The sequence below is a fragment of the Saccostrea echinata genome, unplaced genomic scaffold (genome assembly GCF_033153115.1).
Source record: "Saccostrea echinata isolate AGI-Se365-2 ecotype Australia unplaced genomic scaffold, CSIRO_AGI_Sech_v1 ptg000037l, whole genome shotgun sequence".
NCBI classification, from domain to species: Eukaryota; Metazoa; Mollusca; class Bivalvia; order Ostreida; family Ostreidae; genus Saccostrea; species Saccostrea echinata.
The window spans coordinates 3,861,189-3,883,818 of record NW_026889786.1 but is presented as its reverse complement, the minus strand read 5'-3'; the positions used below and the strand labels follow the sequence as shown (position 1 = coordinate 3,883,818).

Here is a 22,630-nt window from a genome sequence, read left to right as displayed (position 1 = left end):
TATTTTTACATAAAATGCCCATGGGAAACGACACTCACCTGAAGAAACTAACCACCCTGGTCTTTTTTTTTCGCCTTCATTTTAAACTAGCTCCATTAATCTTCATGCAGTTAACTACGGTGGAAGCTACCGTTTGATTTGACTCATCATCACACACCATACCAGCTAATTTCTCACCTGATAAATCAAGATCGGAAGAATTTTATCATAGTTCATTAAGTGAGGGATACAAGACCAAAATGGTCTAATATGACGACTGGGACGAGGTGCGAATGATTTGATAACCTGTACTAGGAGTTTGGGGAATTTGAAAGCGAGAAAAAAAAGTTGATGAAAACAGAGACCTATATATAGGTCCCTGATGAAATTGTGATTTTTTTTTCTTTAAGGGATATTATCATTTTGTTACTGGACAACAGCAAAAAAGTCTTTTTAGGACAGACAAACAGATCGATAATGTTCAGTCACGTGACAGATCTATTTTAGATCTTCTGAACTACAATTAGTAGCTAGACCAATAAATCTATGTGCATCTATGATGATTGTGAAAACATCAAAAGCAAACATGTAGCACATGCATCGATGCTTATATATATATATATATATATATATATATATATATATATATATATATATATATATATATATATATATATATATATATGATGGAATAATGGAGAAATTTTGTGCAATACTTATTACAACTATAATGCTTTAATTTATAACTCTAGATAGTATTCGTTGACAGCACCATATCTACAAACACACGGAAATTGAAGTTGAATCCCAACCCGCCCACCCCATAAATTAATTTTGAAAAAAAAAACAAATAACTAAGCAAGAAGGATTCATTATATTTTGTTTTGACAATGATTATGTAGAAAATGATGAGAAAGGAAAGTAGCATCATAAGCCGAAGGATTTTGCTGTCTTCACCACTCGCACTTCTTTCTCTGTATCAAGACTTAAGAACATCGAACACTCCTTAAAATCAGATTAAAACCAGAATTAATCGCATTCTCATAAAATTCTACCGAAGTTTTTCGTCTTGCACTTCTCAGCGACAAAATGCGATTTTGTCAAAGTCTTTTCAAAGCCTTTCCGCTGCTGCAGCTGGGTACCTTAAGTAGTGTTTCTCACTTTGAATGGGAAAGAAATCAATGCATGAATCAATGTGCTGCCTAAACACGATCTGCCGATGATTGAAAGCTCATGTCTAAACTGAAATCCCATATTTCATTGATGTCATAATAGAAATCACAAATTAATTTGAAATGGAATTGACTTCTTGATTATTTAACTAACCTCTAGCTACATGTATAAATATCACGTTAGCAGAAGACAGAATGTATTAAATATGACCCAAATGTGAGCCACCAAAACAACATGAAAACAATATTCAACATTATTAAAGTTGTGCATAATATATATTCAAGAAAATTGAAATGACTCTAGACTATTTTCCATTCCAAACCCTCCCATTTCTTTGCATCCTTTGTAACTCGCATACCCCTATTTCTTTGCACTAAGAAACTTTTGCATCATATTTCTTTTTATGCTTGTAGATCGAGGGGACAAAGACGTTTATAATAACTTGTATTCATTTGAAATGTGTTTAACTCGCATTAAATAATATGAGCACTGCAACCTACCAAAATAACTTCCTTAGTCTAGAGTAGGCGTTATATTGATGACCAACGGTGTACCAAAACATGCATCATCAACAATATCACGTGACAGCTAAGTAGATATAAAAAGCCCCTAATTTCAGAATGCCGTGTGCTAGCCGGTACCATCAAGTGCTCTCTAAGATTTATATATTGTTTCGATCAAAAAACTACCAAATTTTTTAAGGAAAACTACAAACGAATAAAGGTAAGGTTTATTAATCTAAAACAAGTTATACCGTATAATGGTCCCTTTATATAGCTCTAATGCTGCTTTGATTGATTGCTTTTATCTATTGTTTTAATTTTAATTTTTATTAATTTAATTTTTTTTGGGGGGAGGGGGATTTTATATATATATATATATATATATATATATATATATATATATATATATATATATATATATATATATATATATATATATATATATTGGTGAAGATGTTATCTTGAAATCTTGAGATAAAAGTTTTATTTTTGCACGAATTGCTGAAAAGTACTATAAGGTCGGATAGAAAAAGAAACTAGTTTGTATTCAAAGTTAAAACAATGTACGTAAGCAAAGTTTACGTGATATAAGACATATTTATTTGATTTTTTGTCTAAGATAAAAATGGCAACAAAAGGCACACTTTTCGGCGGTCTGTTCACAAAAACGTTACAAGCTCAAAAGCGAGTGGTTTCTACATCCGCCACAAACCGGCAGGCGATCGCTTTAACAGAAATAGCACCAATCACAGTAAGGAAGAAAATCACGTGACAGAACAACACTTTCTAATATTTTGGTTCAATAATTTAATCAAGTCTCTAAGAGAAATTGTTTAAAAGCGCATTCTTGATGATTTACTAAAAACATTCACAACAGTACTCATTAATATAAACACAATTAATAATTATTTTGTCTCTCTCCATACATCATGACATACGTGTTGTATATTTTCATTGCAAAGGGTCCATTCCAAAAAGTGTTAGACAACATAAACCGAATAAAAAACCCAAAATCATCTCACCAGGAACCAAATATACAAACTTCAGCGGATACAGCCAAACCGTTCGAGAAAATCCCCGGACCAAAAGGACTTCCAATCATAGGTACATTGTTAGATTACACAAAGAAAGATGGATACCGCTTCGACAAACTGTTTGAGGTGAATCTTACGTAAAAAAAATCTTATTATCTATTACTCTATATTTTCTTTTTTTTATTTGTCTAGTAGTTGAGCATAGTTTATGTAACATAAAACATCTTCGAAGCTCTCAGTACATCATTAACCTTATAAAAATACAAATACTATAATACATATAACATGTATAATACTAGCAATGTTTGGGTTACAACTTACAAGTATATATAAATATAAACTTATCAACAGGCATTTACAGAAAGATCTCTTCAATATGGACCTGTATTTAAAGAACAAATAGCTAATATGACAACAGTTGTTATCACTGACCCTTTTGAGTACAACAAGGTCATACGAGCAGAGGGAAAGTATCCAAAACGACGTGTTCTTGATCCCTGGTTCGTGTATCGTGAGAAGAACAAGATGGGACAAGGCCTTGTAAACGCGTAAGGTTGAAAAGGAATATTTTATGTTGTATGACTATGTATAACACTTTAAGAAGGTAACATGAATCCAAATTGATTCCATCAAAACAAAGGGTGAAAGAAACACCTATTTGAATTTATAGACAAATATTGTAATGCAACTTCATGTAAAACTTAAAACCTAGACACAGGAGCATTTTTAACCTATCAAACCTTTATGTTTGCATGGTAACAGCCAAGGTTCTGAGTGGCACAAGTACCGGAGTGCCACCTCCAAGAAAATGCTGAAGATGAAGGAGGTGTTGGACTATTGTACAAGCATGGACAAAGTAGCAGACGACTTCATCACACACCTCTCCAATCTCAGAAATCAACACAATGAAGTTGTTGGCATTGAAAAAGAATGTTTTAAATGGGCCATGGAATGTACGTATTCTTATTTTCCCAAATTTTTCTGTTTTCTCATGAAAAAAAATATCTTGATTTCCTGCCTAAGCTCTATTGGGACTAATACTACTTTTCTGTTACATCTTTAGCTATGGGTACCTTTCTCTTCGAATCCAGATTAGGCTGTTTTGGACCAAATCCTCCGACCCAGGCTCTAGAATTCATAGAACATCTGCAAGGCCTATTCCATTATATGCAAATACTCTTGTATAGTTTTCCAATTTACAAGATGATTCCCACAAAACCATGGAAAAAATATGAAAATCACTGCGACAACGTATTTCGAATTGGTAGATCGTATATAGACAGGGTAATAATTTAAATACAAGAGAATGAAACAGGTAAAATCAGTGATAAATAGTTCAAGCATTTTATATGATACCAAAGTAATTTGTTTTTGTTCAGTTGAAAAAAAAATCATTTTAGAAAGCGGCTGAAATCCAAAAGAACCCCACCAAGGATGGTGAAAAGTCGTCTTTTATTGAGTATATGATAAATCAGGAATCGCTGTCAGAGAGAGAAGCCTTGTCTACTTGTGTTGATGTCCTTGTTGGTGCCACGGAAACGGTAGGCATTCCGGAATAGTGACAGATTTTTGGACAAATATGTTTCAAAATAAGCACTTCTGCTCATGATATAAAACATTTCTGAACACAGACATATTGTCTCCTCTTCAAAATCACATAAATCCTGAATGAGAAAGATAGTGAGATAGTGACTTAGCTGAAGGATTTATCAACAGAACTTCTGTCTCAAATACCTCTTATGAATATTTTCCTCTTAACAATATTGAATCCGATCAAAGTTCATTGAGGACAGATGATATTCTGTAAATTGTTCTTATAAATATATATCAATGTGTATATTTCTTGTCTTCTGCAGACCTCCAGTGGTACTCTTTGGGTCCTATACTGTCTAGCCAAAAACCCAAAAGTCCAAGAGAAATTATACGAAGAAACAAAAAGAGTTTTACCCAACAACGAAGCAATTACTCCTGAGAAACTTTCTCAACTGCATTACGTCAAGGCAGTCATTAAGGAAACGTTTAGGTAGTATCAGATATTAGATTAGGTAAAGCAAAATTTTTTTTAGCATACTTGATTTACTTGATGTTACAATCACACACTAGAGAATTGGAGTGGACAATCCAAAATGGATTGTTCTAAAACCCACCGAATAGCTTAGCATACACCTAAATTGTTTTTGCTTCATTTTCATGTTTTTTGATGGACTAGTGTTTCAGTCCTTCAAACATTTCATGCGAACGGTATTTTAAAATTACGTTTTGAAATTCAGACCTGATACCCAATCATTTGAATACAGCTCTACTTGCAACTAATTTTTATCTCTTACAGATTTAATCCTTTCTCATTATAACTCTAAAGGTTACATACTCTCCCCTTAACTCTCTAGAGGCTTATCCTCTCACCTTATCTGTCTTAATTCTATATCCTATCATCTTAACCCTGCACAGATTATATCCTCTCACCTTATCTCCTTACAGGTAATATCCTTAAAGGTAATATCCTTTCCCCTTAACTCTCTACTGGTTTTATCCTTTCATCTTCACTGTCTAAATTTTATATCCTCTCACGTTAATCTCTGTAAGGTTATCTACTCTCACTTTATCTCCCTACAGGTTATATCCTCTCCCCTTATTTCTCTACAGGTTTTCCTCTCCCCTTATCTCCCTACAAATTTTTCTTCTCTTCTCGTCTTTCTATAGGTTTAATCCTTTCGTATTAACTTTCTAGAGGTTATGTCCACTCACTTCATTTCTGTCAGGTTATATCATCTCACCTTATCCCTCTACAGGTTATGTCCTCCCACTTTTTCTCTCGACAGGTTATATCCTGTCACCTTATCTCTGTACAGGTTATATCCCCTCACCTTATCTCTCTACAGGTTATATCCTGTCACCTTATCTCTCTACAGGTTATATCCCCTCACCTTATCTCTCTACAGGTTATATTCTCTCACCTTATCTCTCTACAGGTTATATTCTCTCACGTTATCTCTCTACAGGTTATATCCTGTCACCTTATCTCTCTACAGGTTATATTCTCTCACGTTATCTCTCTACAGGTTATATTCTCTCACCTTTTCTCTCTACAGGTTATATCCCCTCACCTTATCTCTCTACAGGTTATATTCTCTCACGTTATCTCTCTACAGGTTATATCCTCTCACGTTATCTCTCTACAGGTTATATCCCCTCCCTCACCTTATCTCTCTACAGGTTATATTCTCTCACGTTATCTCTCTACAGGTTATATTCTCTCACCTTTTCTCTCTACAGGTTATATTCTCTCACCTTATCTCTGTACAGGTTATATTCTCTCACCTTTTTCTCTCTACAGGTTATATCCTCTCACCTTCACCACAAGCAGGTACTTGGAAGAGGACCTAGAGATTGGAGGTTACTCCCTCCCAGCTGGGGTAGGGAATATTAGCATCATTCTAAAATCTTCCTAAAGCGTGTTGGTTTTGTGTTACCTAAGCGATTATTTATTATTTTGTCTATTAGACCTCGTATTGATTTACCTACAAGACCCTTTAAACCATTAGGCCCAAATATCGACTTACCTATTAGACCATTTATATCGATTTGCCTATTATACTTTCATATTTATTACCCGATTAGACCTCAATTACAAGTTTGTTTAATATCTTTATAACCGAATTTTTTATAGCAGCCCGGAGGACCGATGCATGTGTCTTTATTCGATTTTCATCCGACTATAAGTTTTCAAAATATTCTCGACTATCGTCTCCATCATCATATAGACGCATGCCTTTTTCACACATATCGAAGCGGTTTGATGATCAAGACTCATTTCCTTTGTTTACTTTATTTATTTCCCGGGCGACAATTGATGGTTACATCAATGTTTTCTTGTTTAATTTTCCACTAGACCCATGTACAGGCCAACCTGTATGGCATGTTTCGAGACAGCAAATTCTATCCAGACCCAGAAACCTTCAAACCCGAACGGTGGTTGAAGGAAAGCCACATGGATAAGGAATTGAAAGCACTCTCGAATCTCGTCTGGGGACACGGTGCCCGAATGTGCATAGGTTTGTAGATAATATTCTTTTTCAATGTAAAAAGGAATGAAAAAAATGAAGGCTGATGTTTTCACTCATTTTATCACAGGGCGGAGATTTGCAGAACAAGAGATGCACATTGTTTTGACAAAGGTAAATATGGGTTTTAATAAAATAATGTCATGTAAGCTTTCATCTGGGAATTAGGATGGCTATTAATTAGGAAAAATAACAGATGAAGTGTAATTATCTTTATTAGAGTTTATTCTCTTTGGACTCAACATTTTTTAGATACCGATATTATTTTAAAAATGTTACAGTAGTTTTGCCAAAACTAAGGAAGATGATTTCTAGCTTCTTATATGTTGCAGATTGTACAGAACTTTAAGATTGAGTACAATCATGGAACAGTAGAGCCCGTGTTGAATATGGTGATGAACTCTGATCGTCCTCTTCTATTTTCGTTTATTCCAAGGAACTGAAAAAGTCTCTACCAATGTACGTCACCAGTGAAAATATTGACAAGAGCAATAATTCTATTGTTTTTTAAACATATTTCAAACAAAGTGTATCATCACCAGTGATATTTCATAATAATAATAATGCAACAACGTATACGTTTGTTAAAGCTCGAGGTATAATTTCATTGTTAACTGAAACTTTGCAAAGACTTTATGCTTGTACATGAGACAGGTTTTTTCACTAATCGAGGGGAAAAAGAAAGCTTCTGTAGCAAATAATGTTGATCTGTCATGTGTAATTCACGAGCTATATTTCAATAATACATTAAATGTTCTATATGCTTTTTGACAGCAGACAATGAAATCTTAATGACATACTTTTTATGACTCTATATTCATGTCTTGTACAAGTTTTTTTTTTTAAATCAGATTTCAAGATTGTTTGTATCTTCTTGATATATATATATATATATATATATATATATATATATATATATATATATATATATATATATATATATATATATATATATATATATATAAACATCAGTTTAATAAGGGAAAAAATCTTTGATAAACACTCCGAAGAAAATTTCTCCAATGGCAAATCTTTAATTTGAAAAAAAATTACGTCAATTCTATGTAATATGACTCCCAATATGACATCACATTGAATATCTGGGTAGTCACTCTCAATAATATGGCGGCATATCTCTGCCCCCTACATGCAAGATAAATTATGTTAACATGCAAGAAAACTATGTCAACATGCAAAATAATTATGTCGACATGCAAGTTACCAATCTCTTTTCAGAATCTAATTTAAATGTTGATAAAATTTACTTACTAACGCCAGAATACGACATCATACAAGCAAGTTGCAACAGAATTGTGTTGACATGCGACTTATTTATATTAATATGCAAGATATTTATGTCAACATGCGACTTATTTGTGTTAACATGCAACATAATTATGTAGACATGCGACTTATTTACGTCAACATGCATGATATTTTCGTTAACATGCAGCTTATTTATGTTAAAATGCGACTTATTTATGTCAACATGCAACTTATTTATGTCAACATGCGAGTTATATTTTAAGTTGCATGTTAACATACTTATCTCGCATGTTGACATGATTAACTCGCATGTTAACATAATTATCTTGCATGTTGACATAAATAAGTTGCATGTCTACATAATTATCTTGCATGTTGACATAAATAAGTTGCATGTCTACATAATTAGGTTGCATGTTAACATAATTTGTCTTGCATGTAGGGGGCAGAAATATGCCACCATACAATCTCAAATACAATAGTAGAAACCCCACATGGAATATCTGGGTAATAGTCAGCAGTCCAATATAAACTTAACCATGAATGTAGAGAGTGAACCTCCATACAAACACCACACTGAGCATTTTGGTTCTGGTCATCATCACAAATCTCATCTCAACATTTTGGCAGTGCCTCTCGATAAAAACCTCATTTTGAGCGTTTGGATTGTGAACAGTAATTAATATTCACAATGAACATTTGAGTTGTGGACCACAGTAAAAACCTCACACTGATAATTTGCGTAGTGGAATTCAAACTTCACATTGAAGGTTTGGATAGTGGACCTCAATATAAAACTAACGCACATCTTTTAGGTAGTAGTCCTCAATACAGATCTAATTTTGAGCATTAGGGTAGTTGCCTTCAATATTAACATCATTTTGAACGTTTGAATTGTGCATCTCAATATTAACCTCACTCTGTAAATTAATTTTGAGTTGTGGACCACTATATACACCTCAAACTCAATACAGAGTTGATACTATGGATTGTTATATATCAATACATGTATTAACATTTCGTTAAAAGTCCCCAAGATAAACTTCATACGGATCATTTGGGTAATGGTCCTCAATACAAACTTCATATTGATTATTTGGTTTGTGGACCTCCATATCAACATAACATCGAACATTTGGGCAGTGGACCTCAATATAAATCCTAAAGTGAACATTTGAGTAGTGGATCCAATACAAAACAAACAATTCAAAATTTGTTATGAATTTCCTTAATGTGAGGTTTGTATTGAAGTCCACTACCTAAACGTTCAATGTGAGGTCTGTATTGAGGCTCACTACCCAAACGTATAATGCGAGATTTGTATTGGAGTCCACTACCCAAACGTTCAATGTGAGGTTTGTATTGAAGTCCACTACATAAACGTATAATGTGAGGTTTGTATTGAAGTCCACTACCCAAACGTTCAATGTGAGATTTGTATTGAAGTCCACTACATAAACGTATAATGGGAGGTTTGTATTGAAGTCCACTACCCAAACGTATGATGTGATGTTTGTATTGAAGTCCACTACCCAAACGTTCAATGTGAGATTTGTATTGAAGTCCACTACCTAAACGTATAATGTAAGATTTGCATTGAGGCTCATACATAAACGTATAATGTGAGGTGTGTATTGAAGTCCACTACCCAAACGTATAATGTGAGGTTTGTATATAAGTCCACTACCCAAACGTATAATGTGAGGTTTGCATTGAGGCTCATACATAAACGTATAATGGGAGGTTTGTATTGAAGTCCACTACCCAAACGTATAATGTGAGGTTTGTTTTGAGGTCCACTACCCAAACGTATAATGTGAGGTTTGTATTGAAGTCCACTACCTGAACGTATAATGTGAGATTTGTATTGAAGTCCACGACCCACACGGTCAATGTGAGGTTGGTGTTGAAGTCCACTACCCAAACGTTTAATGTGAGGTTTGTATTGAAGTCCACAACCCAAACGTGTAATCTGAAGTTTGTGTTGAAGTCCACAACCCAAACGTGTAATCTGAGGTTTGTATTGAAGTCCACTACCCAAACGTGTAATGTGAGGTTTGTATTGAACTCCACTAACCAAACGTTCAATGTGAGGTTTGTATTGAAGTCCACTACCCAAACGTATAATGTGAGGTTTGTATTGAAGTCCACAACCCAAACGTGTAATGTGAGGTTTGTATTGAAGTCCACAACCCAAACGTGTAATGTGAGGTTTGTATTGAAGTCCACTACCCAAACGTTCAATGTGAGGTTTGTATTGAAGTCCACTACCCAAACATGTAACGTGAGGTGTGTATTGAAGTCCACAAATCAGTGTGCAAAAATATCAACTGTTCACAACAGTCTTTGTTGACGATATCGCAATGGATTGATTAGTCTGAAAGTATAAATAAACTAAAACGTTTTCTCGTAGATATACCTGTTATTTACGAATTATTATGCTACAATAACTCAAAGGTCGGCTGTTCTTTTATTGAAAAAATCGACGCCTTTTTCTTTCGGTCACGCCGTGATCATGCCATGTGTTCATTGTTTATGATTAGGGTGTCTCTCTCAGTTTACTGCATAATTTTCGTTTGACAAAACCATCATCTCTAAAGCGTTTATAAGGCTCTCTTACAGGCGGTGCACAAACAATATAAAACCGTAAGTAAAAGGGTTTCTTTTTCACGATATACGTCACAAGTCACGGGGTGTGGAGAACCCTTAATTAATATACATGTATAATAATGATAAATTTGCTTTTTCAAAAAAAATAAAGGAACTCAGAAATTTTCATATCTTGTAATAGGTTATCTACAAAATTACATTGTTAAAATTCAATCTGATACTACACACATGTACTCTGTTGATATTAAAAGGATGCTGGAGTTTCTCATTGACAATATCTATGTAGTCTTTAGAGACCATGTCTTCAAAAAAAAAATGTTGGAATTTCGATGGGCACTATATGTGCTCCTTTATTAGCCGACCTGGGTTTTTTTTTATTCCTATGATTGATGGATTGTTTCCTGCTTTACGTCCAATTCGAGCGTTTTTCACTCATATAGAGACTTCATTATAAACCGGCAAAGGGTTTCAAATTTATACCTATACTCGACAGTCAGGATCATTGAGCAGTGAGGGTTCTTCAGCCTACCGTAACACGGGACCTCGGTTTTTAAGGTATCATCCGAATGACCCGTGACTTTCCTTTCTAATGCCAGGCGCTCGACAGAGGAACAGTCACTACCTGTGTTAACGTCTTAGGTCTAAAGCCGCGCGACGAACAAGAATCGAACCAGGGCCTCCCTATCATGAAGCGAACTCCCTTCCACTGGGCAATCGTGACCGGTCTACAAGTATATTCCAATGAAGCAGAATTTATTCAAATACTTCTATATGAGAAAAAGAAAACACTTACTGTGGCCTTCAACTCGACTTTTAGATACATCGATTACGCTTTATCAATTAACAATGGTTGCTTCCATTCATATGTTGACTCGATATATCCAAGTGAACTCGAAATAAAAGATACCACTAAGTCTACAACACCTGTTTCATATTTGGATATCTTACTGAATATAGACGATAAAGGTCAACTAACAATTAAACTGTATGACAAATGAGATTTCTTCAGCTTTTCTATCGTCAACTTTCCTTATTTATGTAGTACAGTAAAATTCGATTATAGCGAAGTCCTGGGGATCCGTGAATTTAATTCGCTATATCGAATTCGCAATATACAAGTTTTCCTTCAAGTATTACTACCGAATATGTTAGGGAAGCAATTATTACAAAACATACCTTGGATAACTAAGCTTTTATTATGAATTGAATCTCATATACAAATACATACCGAAAATAAAATGAGTTCAATATAGGAAATTTTGTGATCTTTGAAAATTCGTTATAAAAGATGTAAATTTCATTATTTTCAACCTCTACGGACTCAAAATCAGTTTGCTATATCCGTAAATTCATTATATCAGAGTTCGTTATAACCGTAAAATTTTACAAAGAATTGTTAAGAATTTTGGCTGGGATCCCGAAAAACTTCGCTATATCCGTGAATTCGCTATATCCGTGTTCGTACTAAATGATTTTACTGTAATATTCTGCTATCACCTGCATATTGTGTTTATGTCTCCCAGCTTATCCGATACTGAAAGCATTATCTGAATACAATCAATTTTTAAATTAAGACAGGCTTCTGACAGAGAAGTAGATGTTACAGGGATTTCAGCAACCTCGTTTAAAGTCAGCATTTCGTAAATTCTATGGTCGTTATAATGATCTTTTTTAGCAAAAAATACCTACCTGGGTCGTATTTTGACTGCCATATTCCATACCAATTGTTAGACCTTTGTTTTTATACTAAATTGACCATGGAGTATTCCATCTACCTGATCGGTCGAAGTGCTCACGGCGGATGTGATCGGTCGACAGGGGATGCTTACTCTTACTAGTGCCCGATCCCACCTCTGTAATTTTAGGGGTCCGTGTTTATTGCCTTGTTCACAGATTTGTACAATTTGTAGGTTTTTTTAATTTGAGATCGATTTTTTCGTTATCTTCACCCTTTTTATTGTTGCTAAGTTTATGTATTTTGTTGTACAGCTGTCCTACAAAGAAGGCATAGATGTACAATTTTTCTATTTGACACAAGATTTAAGTTTATACGATAGCATCGGAAGGACCAATCACCGAATTCACAATGCGAAATTTACCAATTTAGATAGAAACATTGAAAGTTAACAAGTTTGCATTTGAAAGCTTACGTTGCTTTTGATTTCTTTTGTGCATATTTTGAGTAACTTAAGCCTTTTTCTGATAGATGTAATTCTGAAATCGAATCAATAAGACTATTTTTTGGAGGATTTTCTTTCAATGAACATAAATCCTTCTTAACGTCCTGCACCTGCTCTCCGCCATTTTATATCATTTGATGCAATAGATAAAAATTAATCGATGACGCAGTCATACGGTGATCATCATTAATACCGACAGGTCACGTGACGACTTATGAAATTATAAAGTGAGCACTCGCTGTCAGACACATTTCTGCTGTCTAAAACATAAAAGCTTTTTCTTTATTTTATAGAAGAAACAATTTTAAGGATACAAGGTATGTCTTATTATATATTTTCGTTATGTAGCTGGATTGATATGCAATAATCTTTTTTTTTTTCATTTTAATTGCTTTATTGATCTCATTTTCTATACAGATAATGCAATCAAATGGAAAGACCTTGACACGAATTTTGACCAGACCTTTCCAAACCCAAAAATGTTTGATTTTCAGAGTAAACAGAGAGCAGCAAATAGCCCTCCTTCGAGGGAACTCGACACTTACGGTAAGGTAGATACAGGTTTGGTTTAAAATATTTAATCAACGTTGAGTGATTCAATATTTTATCAAAAGTCAGGGTTTTTTTAAGGGGGACCGACCCTCTGATAAGAGAGATAACTTTCCAAGTAAAATATCTTAGTATTTCTCATAGTTTACTTTATCAAAGTTTAATTATCAAGACCTTTGAGCAGTCAATTCGATCAAATGTAACATATGATGGAAACATTACCTTATATTTCCTTTGACTGTACTTTTCAAATTGTTTTATTATGTTTGACAAAAAAACATTTAAATCCAGTTTTAAAACCCTTAAAAATTGAATAAGTTCTATCTTTTTAACGATCATTTTAAAAATGGTTTAATGTATCAAGCACCAAATGTAGAATTTTTATTAGTATTGCATTTTTTTTTTCCAATGAAAAAATATTTATAAGAAAGATAACTCTTGCTAACAGATGTATTCGTTTCTTACAACCACATATAACATTGTGATATTCTGACTTAGGAAATAGCGCTTCATTATGATTTCTAATATGAATTTAGTAGGTATGACACTAAATATTATTTTCATATACACCGCATATTTCTAATTTTATGTTGTGATAATAAATTATTACTCTTCCTAATCTCTGTGTTAAAATTTCTTCATATTATGATCTGACATAAAAATCATTTCTGAAAAAATAAGCAGCGCTTCATACCTCATCCTTTTTTTCATTTGATTTTGATGCTATAGCTCTTGATGAAAATCAATGTTGGGAAGTTTAAAAAAATTTCGTGAAATTTGGAGCAGAGGGTCATTAGTTCTTAAGTGTTATTAAAAAAAACAAGAGAAACTTACTTGTTGAGAATGGATTATATTTTATTTTGACTATCTTTTGACTATATAACCTGAGACGATTCTTGAAAATCCTTCCCTGTAGTGATACATGCAGTTTGATATTCTTTAAAATACCAATGTTTATAAGCAATACAATATATCGTAACAAAATTTTTAGAAGAGTAATTCTTCCTCTGAAATAATATTTATAGTATGTCGCCCTTCAACATGTTTGTATTGACGGGCAAGGTTAGTCTGTGAATTTTGTTGTTAACTTAAAAATTGTGATTATATTGTGTTACAAAGCAATATTTGCAAAATTTAATAAGTTAATTAGGACACAAATAATTAACTTGATAAACTCTTTTGAAAATAATTAAAAAATATTATTGATATATTATGTTATGTAACTAATATTTACTTGTATATGTATGACTTTGACCTTGTTTTATGGAGAGGACTTCTATAAGCAGTGCCTGCTGTCCGATCCTTTTGTGATTATTTATAATAAAATAAAAAAAAATCAAATATAATAATTTTTAATGCTGGAGTGACTATACATATTATTGCCATTGCTAAACAAAAAAAAAATTCTGTGATGTAACATATGAAAATGTGTTGATTGCATCACTGAAATAACACTATGGCAAATCTTGCAATGAATCTAAAACAGAAGCCAAATTTCTGGATATTTTCACCTAGTGGATGAAATAATGCTTTATTGTTTAATTCATTGTATCAAATACGAACTAGTGGAAATATTTTTTGAGGAAATCTAAACCTTTTTTTAATGAAATCGCTTAAAAGTAGGTAAGTGAAGTGGAAAAAAAAAATGTCATACGAAATACATGTATTTATGAAACATTAAGTCTATATCACAATCATTGTACTACTCAAGTATTGTATTTGGATAAAATGAATAAAAAAGGGGGTGTTACGGGAATCTCATTTGGCCTCTTTCCTTTACAGTGCCCATTCAAGGTAAAGGAAAATACCCAAAGTTCAGGTATGGCACCAGATGACAACCTATATAAAACAACAACTGATACACGGGCTACATCAGTCAAACCTCTTGAAAGCATCCCCGGGCCAAAGGGACTCCCCATTGTCGGTACACTCTTTGATTACATGAATAAAGACGGACTCCGATTCACCAAAATGTTTGAGGTTTTGTTTTTGAATCAGAGAATTTTTAAACTACGAAATATATATTAACACTATTTAAACACTATTTTATCTATCTAGTTAATCACATTATTATCTTATTATTATATATTATATAATTGTTATTATTAACTTTTATTATCTGATGTTTCATAATTAGTTTATTATAACGTATAGGCATACAGAAAGAGGGCGCTACAGTTTGGCCCAATTTACAGGGAGGTAATAGCTGGTCAGTCGACAGTTATTGTGAGTGATCCTGCAGAATATAATAAAATCATAAGGACCGAGGGCAGGTATCCGAAGAGAATGGTAATGGAACCTTGGTTTTACTACCGCGACCAGCGAAAAAGGGGACAAGGCCTGGTTAATTCGTAAGCATGTTTTAAACGATGGACAGATGCTTTAAAATATTTGCATGAAATAAAATTGCATGATAGCTTGTCTTCGTAATCTGCTTTAATTTTCTTTTTCATATTTCTGTTGGTCAATATTTTAAAGATTATTTCTGAAAAAATTCTAAACATTGACAAATCATTAGCAAGTATTTTTTAAATAATGCTATTTAAAAATGGCATGCAATAAAACTCAATTAAAAATAATTTTAAAACAATTTTTGACAGAAATGGTGAAGAATGGTATAAACTTCGTGCTGCATCTGCCAAGAAAATGCTGAAGATTAAAGAAGTCCTAGATTTTTGTACAGATATGGATGAAGTGGCCACTGATCTCACAAATCGTCTGGGCAGTCTCAGAAATGAACAAAATGAAGTGATAGGCATCGAGAATGAGATCTTTAAATGGGCCATGGAATGTGAGGAATCCTTGTTTTCGATATTTTTTTTTGTACAATGGTACACTAGGGAGAGTTTTCGTACCTACTTTTATTATAATGTAAAGAGGTGAAGGTAACAAACGGTGATCAATCTTACTAAACGAATCGTGAACAGGTTAAAAGAATGTATCCGTGGAAATTCAAGAAACGGGATCACTTGCTTACGAAGAGTAAGCATCCCCTGTCGAACGGTCAAACCCGCTGTTAGTCCTCTGTATTGATCAGGTAGTAGTAGTCAAAATAGAAAGAAAACAATGACCTTACAATTGGTGGGAAACATGTCAGTCATAATAAGACCAAATGACAGGTAGTAATTCCAGACAAGATCTTTATAACGACCATAGAATTTGCAAAACGCTGACTTTAAACGAGACTGTGGAAAACCCTGTAACATCAACTTATTTTTCAGTAGCTGCCTCTGTTTAAAAATTGATCGTACTCAGAACATGCCATCGAATCAGTTGAGAGACATTTAAACACACCGTATGCAGTTGATTGTTGAACATTGCCTCATAAATAGGGAAAGTTGATAATGGAAACGCTAAAGTCATCCCGTTTGTCATTTAGTTTTATTAGTTGTTAGCCATTAACGTCTATATATGGTCAGTACAATATCCAAATATGAATCAGACATGTCGGACTCGTGGTGTCACAGTAAGAATTTTCTTCTCATGTAAATTTTCTGATTAAATTCTGCTTCATAAGAATATAAAAACAGGTCGCTAATAAAAATGCTGCTTCATAAGAATATAAAAACAGGTCCGCTAATAAAGGAGCACAATTGGTGTCCATCGTAATTCGAACATATTGTTGGAAGACCTGGTCTCCAAAGACTATTTAGATATTATCAATGAGGAACTCCAGCATGTTTTAATATCAAATTCAGAGTACTTGTATGTAGAACCAGAAGGATTTGTAACAAAGTAATTTTGTAAGTGACCAATCAGAAAATAGGAAAATTCCATTTTTCTTTAGGAAGCAGTTGTCTATTATATCAAAAACCTGCTCTTTATCTTGAAGAATGGTTGTATAAAGAGTTGGAAAGTCGTATGTTTTGATGTTATTGGTTTTTGAAAAACGTTTTGTGATTTTAAACTTTCCAAAAGATCTTGAGTTTTTGAGAATCCACATTTGCTTTACAATTTAAGCCTCTCATTCTAGATAATTGTTGTTGTACCTAAGAGATGATGAAATTTTAATAGTTTTTCAGTATAGTTAATTATTTATTTACTCAAATGATGATGGAATTTTTGAGAGCAAGCTTGAATATTACGCAATCATTTTATGATAAAAGGACCATTTCAGGGTGTATAACATGAAAAAAAATAGTTGCTTCAAATAGCCAATTAAACAGTATTCTGTCAAGGACATAGCTGAGCACTTGGGGAAAAAAATTAGCACTAATCTTGTATAGTTAATATTTTACAATAATTTCGATATACCTGAGGTTATAAAGCAGTGTTACTGAAATAAACCTAAAATTGATCTATTTTTCGTTATCCGATTCTGATTTGTATAGAATGGTAAAACATGATTTTTTTTTAAATTTGGCACGAATCTGGTATTAATGTCCAGCAATAAAAGTTAAAATTCTCGGCAATAGGTATAAATAAATTTGTTTTAAGATGTAAATCAAAAGTATTAAGTATTTTGTTCCCAAAATAATGAAATTTTGTATACAAATGCAAAATAATTCCTGAATTTCTGTTATTGAAGTTAAATTCTTAAGAGAGAGAACAATAATTGTCTATTTCATTTTGTTATACATGTATGTCGAAAATGTAAATGATCTTAATTATCTGAATCGCAATTAAAATCGAAAACATTAGGTTCTGCGGTCACTCTTAGGCAAGTTTCAATCGCAATTTGAATCGATCACATTAGGTTCTGCGGTCACTCTTAGGCAAGTTTCAATCGCAATTAGAATCGATTACATTAGGTTCTGCGGTCACTCTTAGGCAAGTTTCAATCGCAATTAGAATCGATTACATTAGGTTCTGTGGTCACTCTTAGGCAAGTTTCAATCGCAATTAGAATCGATTTCATTAGGTTCTGTGGTCACTCTTAGGCAAGTTTCAATCGCAATTAGAATCGATTACATTAGGTTCTGTGGTCACTCTTAGACCAGTTTCAGTTTATTATCATATTTGCATAGTTTGTGTGCTACTTTAAAGAAAAGTGTTACGGAAGTTAATATTATTTTTTCTGCGACATGATATAATTTCATATGTTACAAGATCCCTACATTTTTTTTTCACAACACATGCAAGCTTCCTATACGGAACAACGTATGTATGTTAAGGCTTAGAGTTGAAATCGATCTTTTAAATAATAGATAATAGGATATTACAACGGTAAATCTGTTAGCGACATATGGAATTATTATTTGGTCACGTTTTTGTAGAATGACTGTGCAATGCATACTATAGCAAAAAATAATTGGATATGAAGACTTAAATATATTTTTTTAAAAAAGTCTAACAGAAAAATATCTAGTATATCTTTTACATTCAATTTTTACAGCAATGGGCACGTTCTTATTCAATTCGAGGATTGGTCTGCTAAGCCCAAATCCTCCTCAACAACCAAGGGACTATATAGAGAATCTACAGGGGTTCTTTAGGCTGATGCAGCCTTTAACTTATAACTTTCCACTCTACAAGATTATCCCAACGAAAGAATGGAAACAATTTCAAACGTACGCCGACAATGTGTTTAGGATTGGACGATCTTTTGTAGACAAGGTAACGAATATATAAATTATTTTTATGTCTTCAACTGAAGATACTGAGGATCTCATTTTCTCAAACCTAAAATCATTTTAGATACTTTGTAAATCCACGACAATGACTATCGGTATAAGGGGACGAGGTTTAGACCCAAACTCTCTCTTTCCCAAATCTTACTTGATCTACCCCTGCTATTAATTTCTTCGCTGCAAAAACGACGTTTCTGTGGTCCATATGTCAATTTATTTCTTGTAGTTAGATTCTGTCAGATTATGTCAGCTCCGACGATTGTATTTACTATTAAATCCTATTACAGCAATTAAAGATTTTTTAAGAAAATTGAATTATTCATAGATGGCAGCCACCTAACTGAAAATAGCCAGCAATTTTAAGACATAAACACCTTCCATATTGTCACTTGTATACTTTAAACCAACTTTTATTCGCGTGCGAGAAATATTCGCGAGTTTCGCTATCTGCTTTAACTCGCGAATATTAATTGCCGCGAACCATTTATTTTGCTTTGTATTAGTAGACAATGTTTCCTCTGTCGCGAAAATTAATCGTCGCGGATTGATTTCAAACTGACGAATCGCGAATAAAAATTGACGCGAATAATAGTTGTTTTACAGTAATGCAAATTAATTTTTAATATTTAAAATACGAAACTATCTTTGATCGTGCACTAAAAAGGTGTATTGCACATGAAATGAAACTTTCTAACCTTTTAGATAACAAGTAAGATCCAAGGAAAACCACAAAGGGGAGTGAAATCTTCCTTTGTTCATCATATAAGGAGTCAGGAATCGCTTACTGAAAACGAGGCTCTATCTACAGTTGTGGACCTTCTTGTTGGTGCCACAGAAACGGTGTGTGTATTGTATTCACTTACAGATTGAGGGTGTTCGAATGTAACTCGAAATATATGGTGGGTTAACTTGATGGTTGACTGATCACACGTGTTGTGTGCAGAACATTTTTGTTTAAAACCATTATGCATATGTTTTAGAATTAAGATTCGAAATTATCTTTGATGATTTCAAATTGACAATTTCAATGAAAATGCCAAAGTTTAAAGTCCTAGCAGATTATTAGCAATAATGTACAAAAATAAAACATGATAAACGAAAACAGCATAACATACACAAATCATTGAATTTGTTTACATTTGTACATGATAAAATTTTTTAGACTTCCAATGCCTGTCTTTGGGTACTATATTGCCTGGCTAGACATCCGGATGTTCAAGAGAGATTATACGAGGAGACAAAAAGAGTTTTACCTAATGGCGAAACAATCACTCCGGACAAACTCACTCAACTTCAGTACGTCAAAGCCGTACTCAAGGAGACTTTACGGTAAATAAAATGAGGTATATTATTGAAATATAGTGATAGACTTGGTTTAGTTGTAGTAGCAGAATAACTAGTTTAGCAAGAAGTTGGGAACAGTCATACTCGCTTCGTTATTGATTAAATTCGACAAGAATTTTTTGCTTTTCGTAAATACATTTACTCTGAGCCAATTTTTTATCGATAAAATAACTCTTGTGCTTTATCTCTTACTTCATAATACATACATTGCAATAATACCTTGATGCATCGAATATAATTCTGAAGCGTAAAGGGAATGAATTTAAATTGCAGGACAGCTATTAATTTGTAGTATCTTTTTAAGGTTGTACCCAATTACCTTTTCCACCAGCAGATTCATTGAAAAGGACACTGAAATAGCAGGGTATAATATACCAGATGGTGTAAGACACAAGACAAATGGAAAAATTCGTGATTTGCAATTTTCCAATCAAACTTTTATATTTCTAGTTTCTATTTTATTGTTTGACAAAGCATGTATTTTCAATCTATGATTTTTTTATTCCATCGTTATCAAGTAAGAAAAATGTACTGGTAAAATATCATAAATATGGATAAAACTGATAAAAAAAATAAACAGATTTAAAAAAAAAAAAAAGTTTTTATATTACAGACCCACGTTCAGTGCAACCTGTATGGAATATATCGAGATAGCAAATTCTTTCCAGAACCCAAAGTATTCAAACCAGAACGCTGGTTGAAGGAAACTCAAATGGACAAAGAAGTGAAGGCTCTTTCAAATCTTGTCTGGGGTCATGGAGCACGCATGTGTATAGGTATGTTTTCTTTCCTTTAAAATGTGCATGCGATATCTTTCATTTTCATTGTCAATTTCTCTTCAATTTCAGGTCGTCGTTTGGCAGAGCAAGAAATGCATATACTGATGACCAAGGTAATTTTCTTTCTAGATGGTAATGTAGCATGTAAGTAAACTATTGGTTGCATGCAGGATTCAGCTTACAAATAATTGAATTAATTAAAGAATTTTTTACTTTAATCAAATTGTGTATCTATATCTATATCTAGATATACACTATATATCTAGTATATCATAAATGTATTGAATAAAGTAAACTTTTCTTGCAGATTATACAAAACTTTCGTCTAGAGTACAATCATGAGCCAGTTGGAGCTATCGTTAGAACAGTTATGACGCCTGATCGTCCTTTGCGTATCTCCTTCATTCCAAGGAGCAAAAAGACAGTTGAAAATCCAGAGTTTTCTGTGACGATTCCCTCATCTTCTACAAATTCTGCTGCCTTGGCTGCACAGATTTCATAACTTTGTTTGGACAACTTTTTTATCAGACCACCTTCATGGCACATTCAAAAGTTTAACTGCAAATGAACATGATAATCACATTCATCATTCTATGTTTGCACTGTAATTAGAAAAATGGAGATTAAATTTTAAATTAAAGATCAATTATATCAATGACGTTTTACAAGATGTATAACCTCTACACTGTATAAAGAAAATGCTCCACTCTTATATTCAGTCTTTACACTCTAATCATAATGGTGTTCCACTTCAATTTCAATCAACAACGAATGTTCCATTCCATTATTGAACTTTAACGATATAAGCAGAATATAAGGAATGGTTCATTCCTATTTTCAACATTTAAAATGTAAACAATCAAAAATAGTCCACGTCAATATTTAACATTTACAATGTAAATTCAAGCTTTACATTGAAATCAGAACAAGGAATGGTCGACGCCAATATTCAAGCTTTAATTTACCATGTAAACAGAACAAAGAATGGTCCTCGACAATATTCAGCATTTACGAAACAGAACAACGAATATCCATAATGAAAAAGTTGAAGATAACGAAAAATGATCGATTTCAAAAAAAAATCTACAAACAATTCAAACTTGTGAATAGGGCATTAAACAGGTGGGATCAGGTGCCTAGGAGGAGTAAGCATCCCCCCAGTCGACTTGTCACACCCACCATGAGCCCTGTGTATTGATCAGGTAGACGGAATATTCCGTCGTCAAACTTAGTATATGAACTAAAACGTAACAATTGGTATGAAACACGTCAGTCAGAATACGGCCTAATGGTAGGTTATATTTGCTAATAAGGTAATCATAACGGCCATAGAATTTACGAAATGCTGGCTTTAAACTAGGTTGTTGAAATCCCTGTAACGTCAACATATCTGTCAGTAGCCTGCCTCGGTTTAAAACTTTATCGTAATCGGAGAAGCTTGCTCTAAAGTATAGAATAAGACGGGAGACATAAACACAATATGCAAGTGATAGCGGAATATTATTATGAATAAGGAAAGTTGACGATGAAAAAGCTGAAATCATCTCGTTTGTTTTTGAATTTAGTTGTTAGATGACCCTTA

General features: G+C 33.3%; 2 protein-coding genes across 2 annotated transcripts; both read left to right on the top strand.

Moving 5' to 3' along the window:
• Positions 1-2,280: 2,280 nt before the first annotated feature.
• LOC133200261 (cytochrome P450 10-like) lies at positions 2,281-7,536 on the top strand. Its single transcript, XM_061336078.1, has 11 exons — positions 2,281-2,406; positions 2,618-2,815; positions 3,041-3,237; positions 3,452-3,642; positions 3,753-3,973; positions 4,090-4,230; positions 4,546-4,712; positions 6,024-6,102; positions 6,579-6,741; positions 6,821-6,864; positions 7,083-7,536. Exons 1-11 carry the CDS (start codon positions 2,281-2,283, stop codon positions 7,191-7,193), a joined length of 1,638 nt encoding a protein of 545 aa, XP_061192062.1. The 3' UTR covers positions 7,194-7,536.
• Positions 7,537-13,273: 5,737 nt separating this feature from the next.
• LOC133200263 (cytochrome P450 10-like) lies at positions 13,274-21,587 on the top strand. Its single transcript, XM_061336079.1, has 11 exons — positions 13,274-13,352; positions 15,138-15,335; positions 15,510-15,706; positions 15,956-16,146; positions 18,691-18,911; positions 19,628-19,765; positions 20,088-20,254; positions 20,574-20,652; positions 20,883-21,045; positions 21,118-21,161; positions 21,356-21,587. The coding sequence occupies exons 2-11, from the start codon at positions 15,177-15,179 to the stop codon at positions 21,548-21,550; spliced, it is 1,554 nt and encodes a 517-aa protein (XP_061192063.1). The 5' UTR covers positions 13,274-13,352; positions 15,138-15,176; the 3' UTR covers positions 21,551-21,587.
• The last annotated feature ends 1,043 nt before the right edge of the window (positions 21,588-22,630 follow it).

Bases quoted from the DNA above. Each gene is read 5' to 3' on its own strand.
- LOC133200261 (XM_061336078.1), top strand. From the start codon at position 2,281: ATGGCAACAAAAGGCACACTTTTCGGCGGTCTGTTCACAAAAACGTTA. The intron at 3,974-4,089 runs GTAATAATTTAA...AAATCATTTTAG, and splicing joins GTAGATCGTATATAGACAGG to AAAGCGGCTGAAATCCAAAA. The intron at 6,742-6,820 runs GTTTGTAGATAA...ATTTTATCACAG, and splicing joins CGGTGCCCGAATGTGCATAG to GGCGGAGATTTGCAGAACAA.
- LOC133200263 (XM_061336079.1), top strand. From the start codon at position 15,177: ATGGCACCAGATGACAACCTATATAAAACAACAACTGATACACGGGCT. The intron at 20,255-20,573 runs GTAAATAAAATG...TATCTTTTTAAG, and splicing joins GTACTCAAGGAGACTTTACG to GTTGTACCCAATTACCTTTT. The intron at 21,162-21,355 runs GTAATTTTCTTT...CTTTTCTTGCAG, and splicing joins TGCATATACTGATGACCAAG to ATTATACAAAACTTTCGTCT.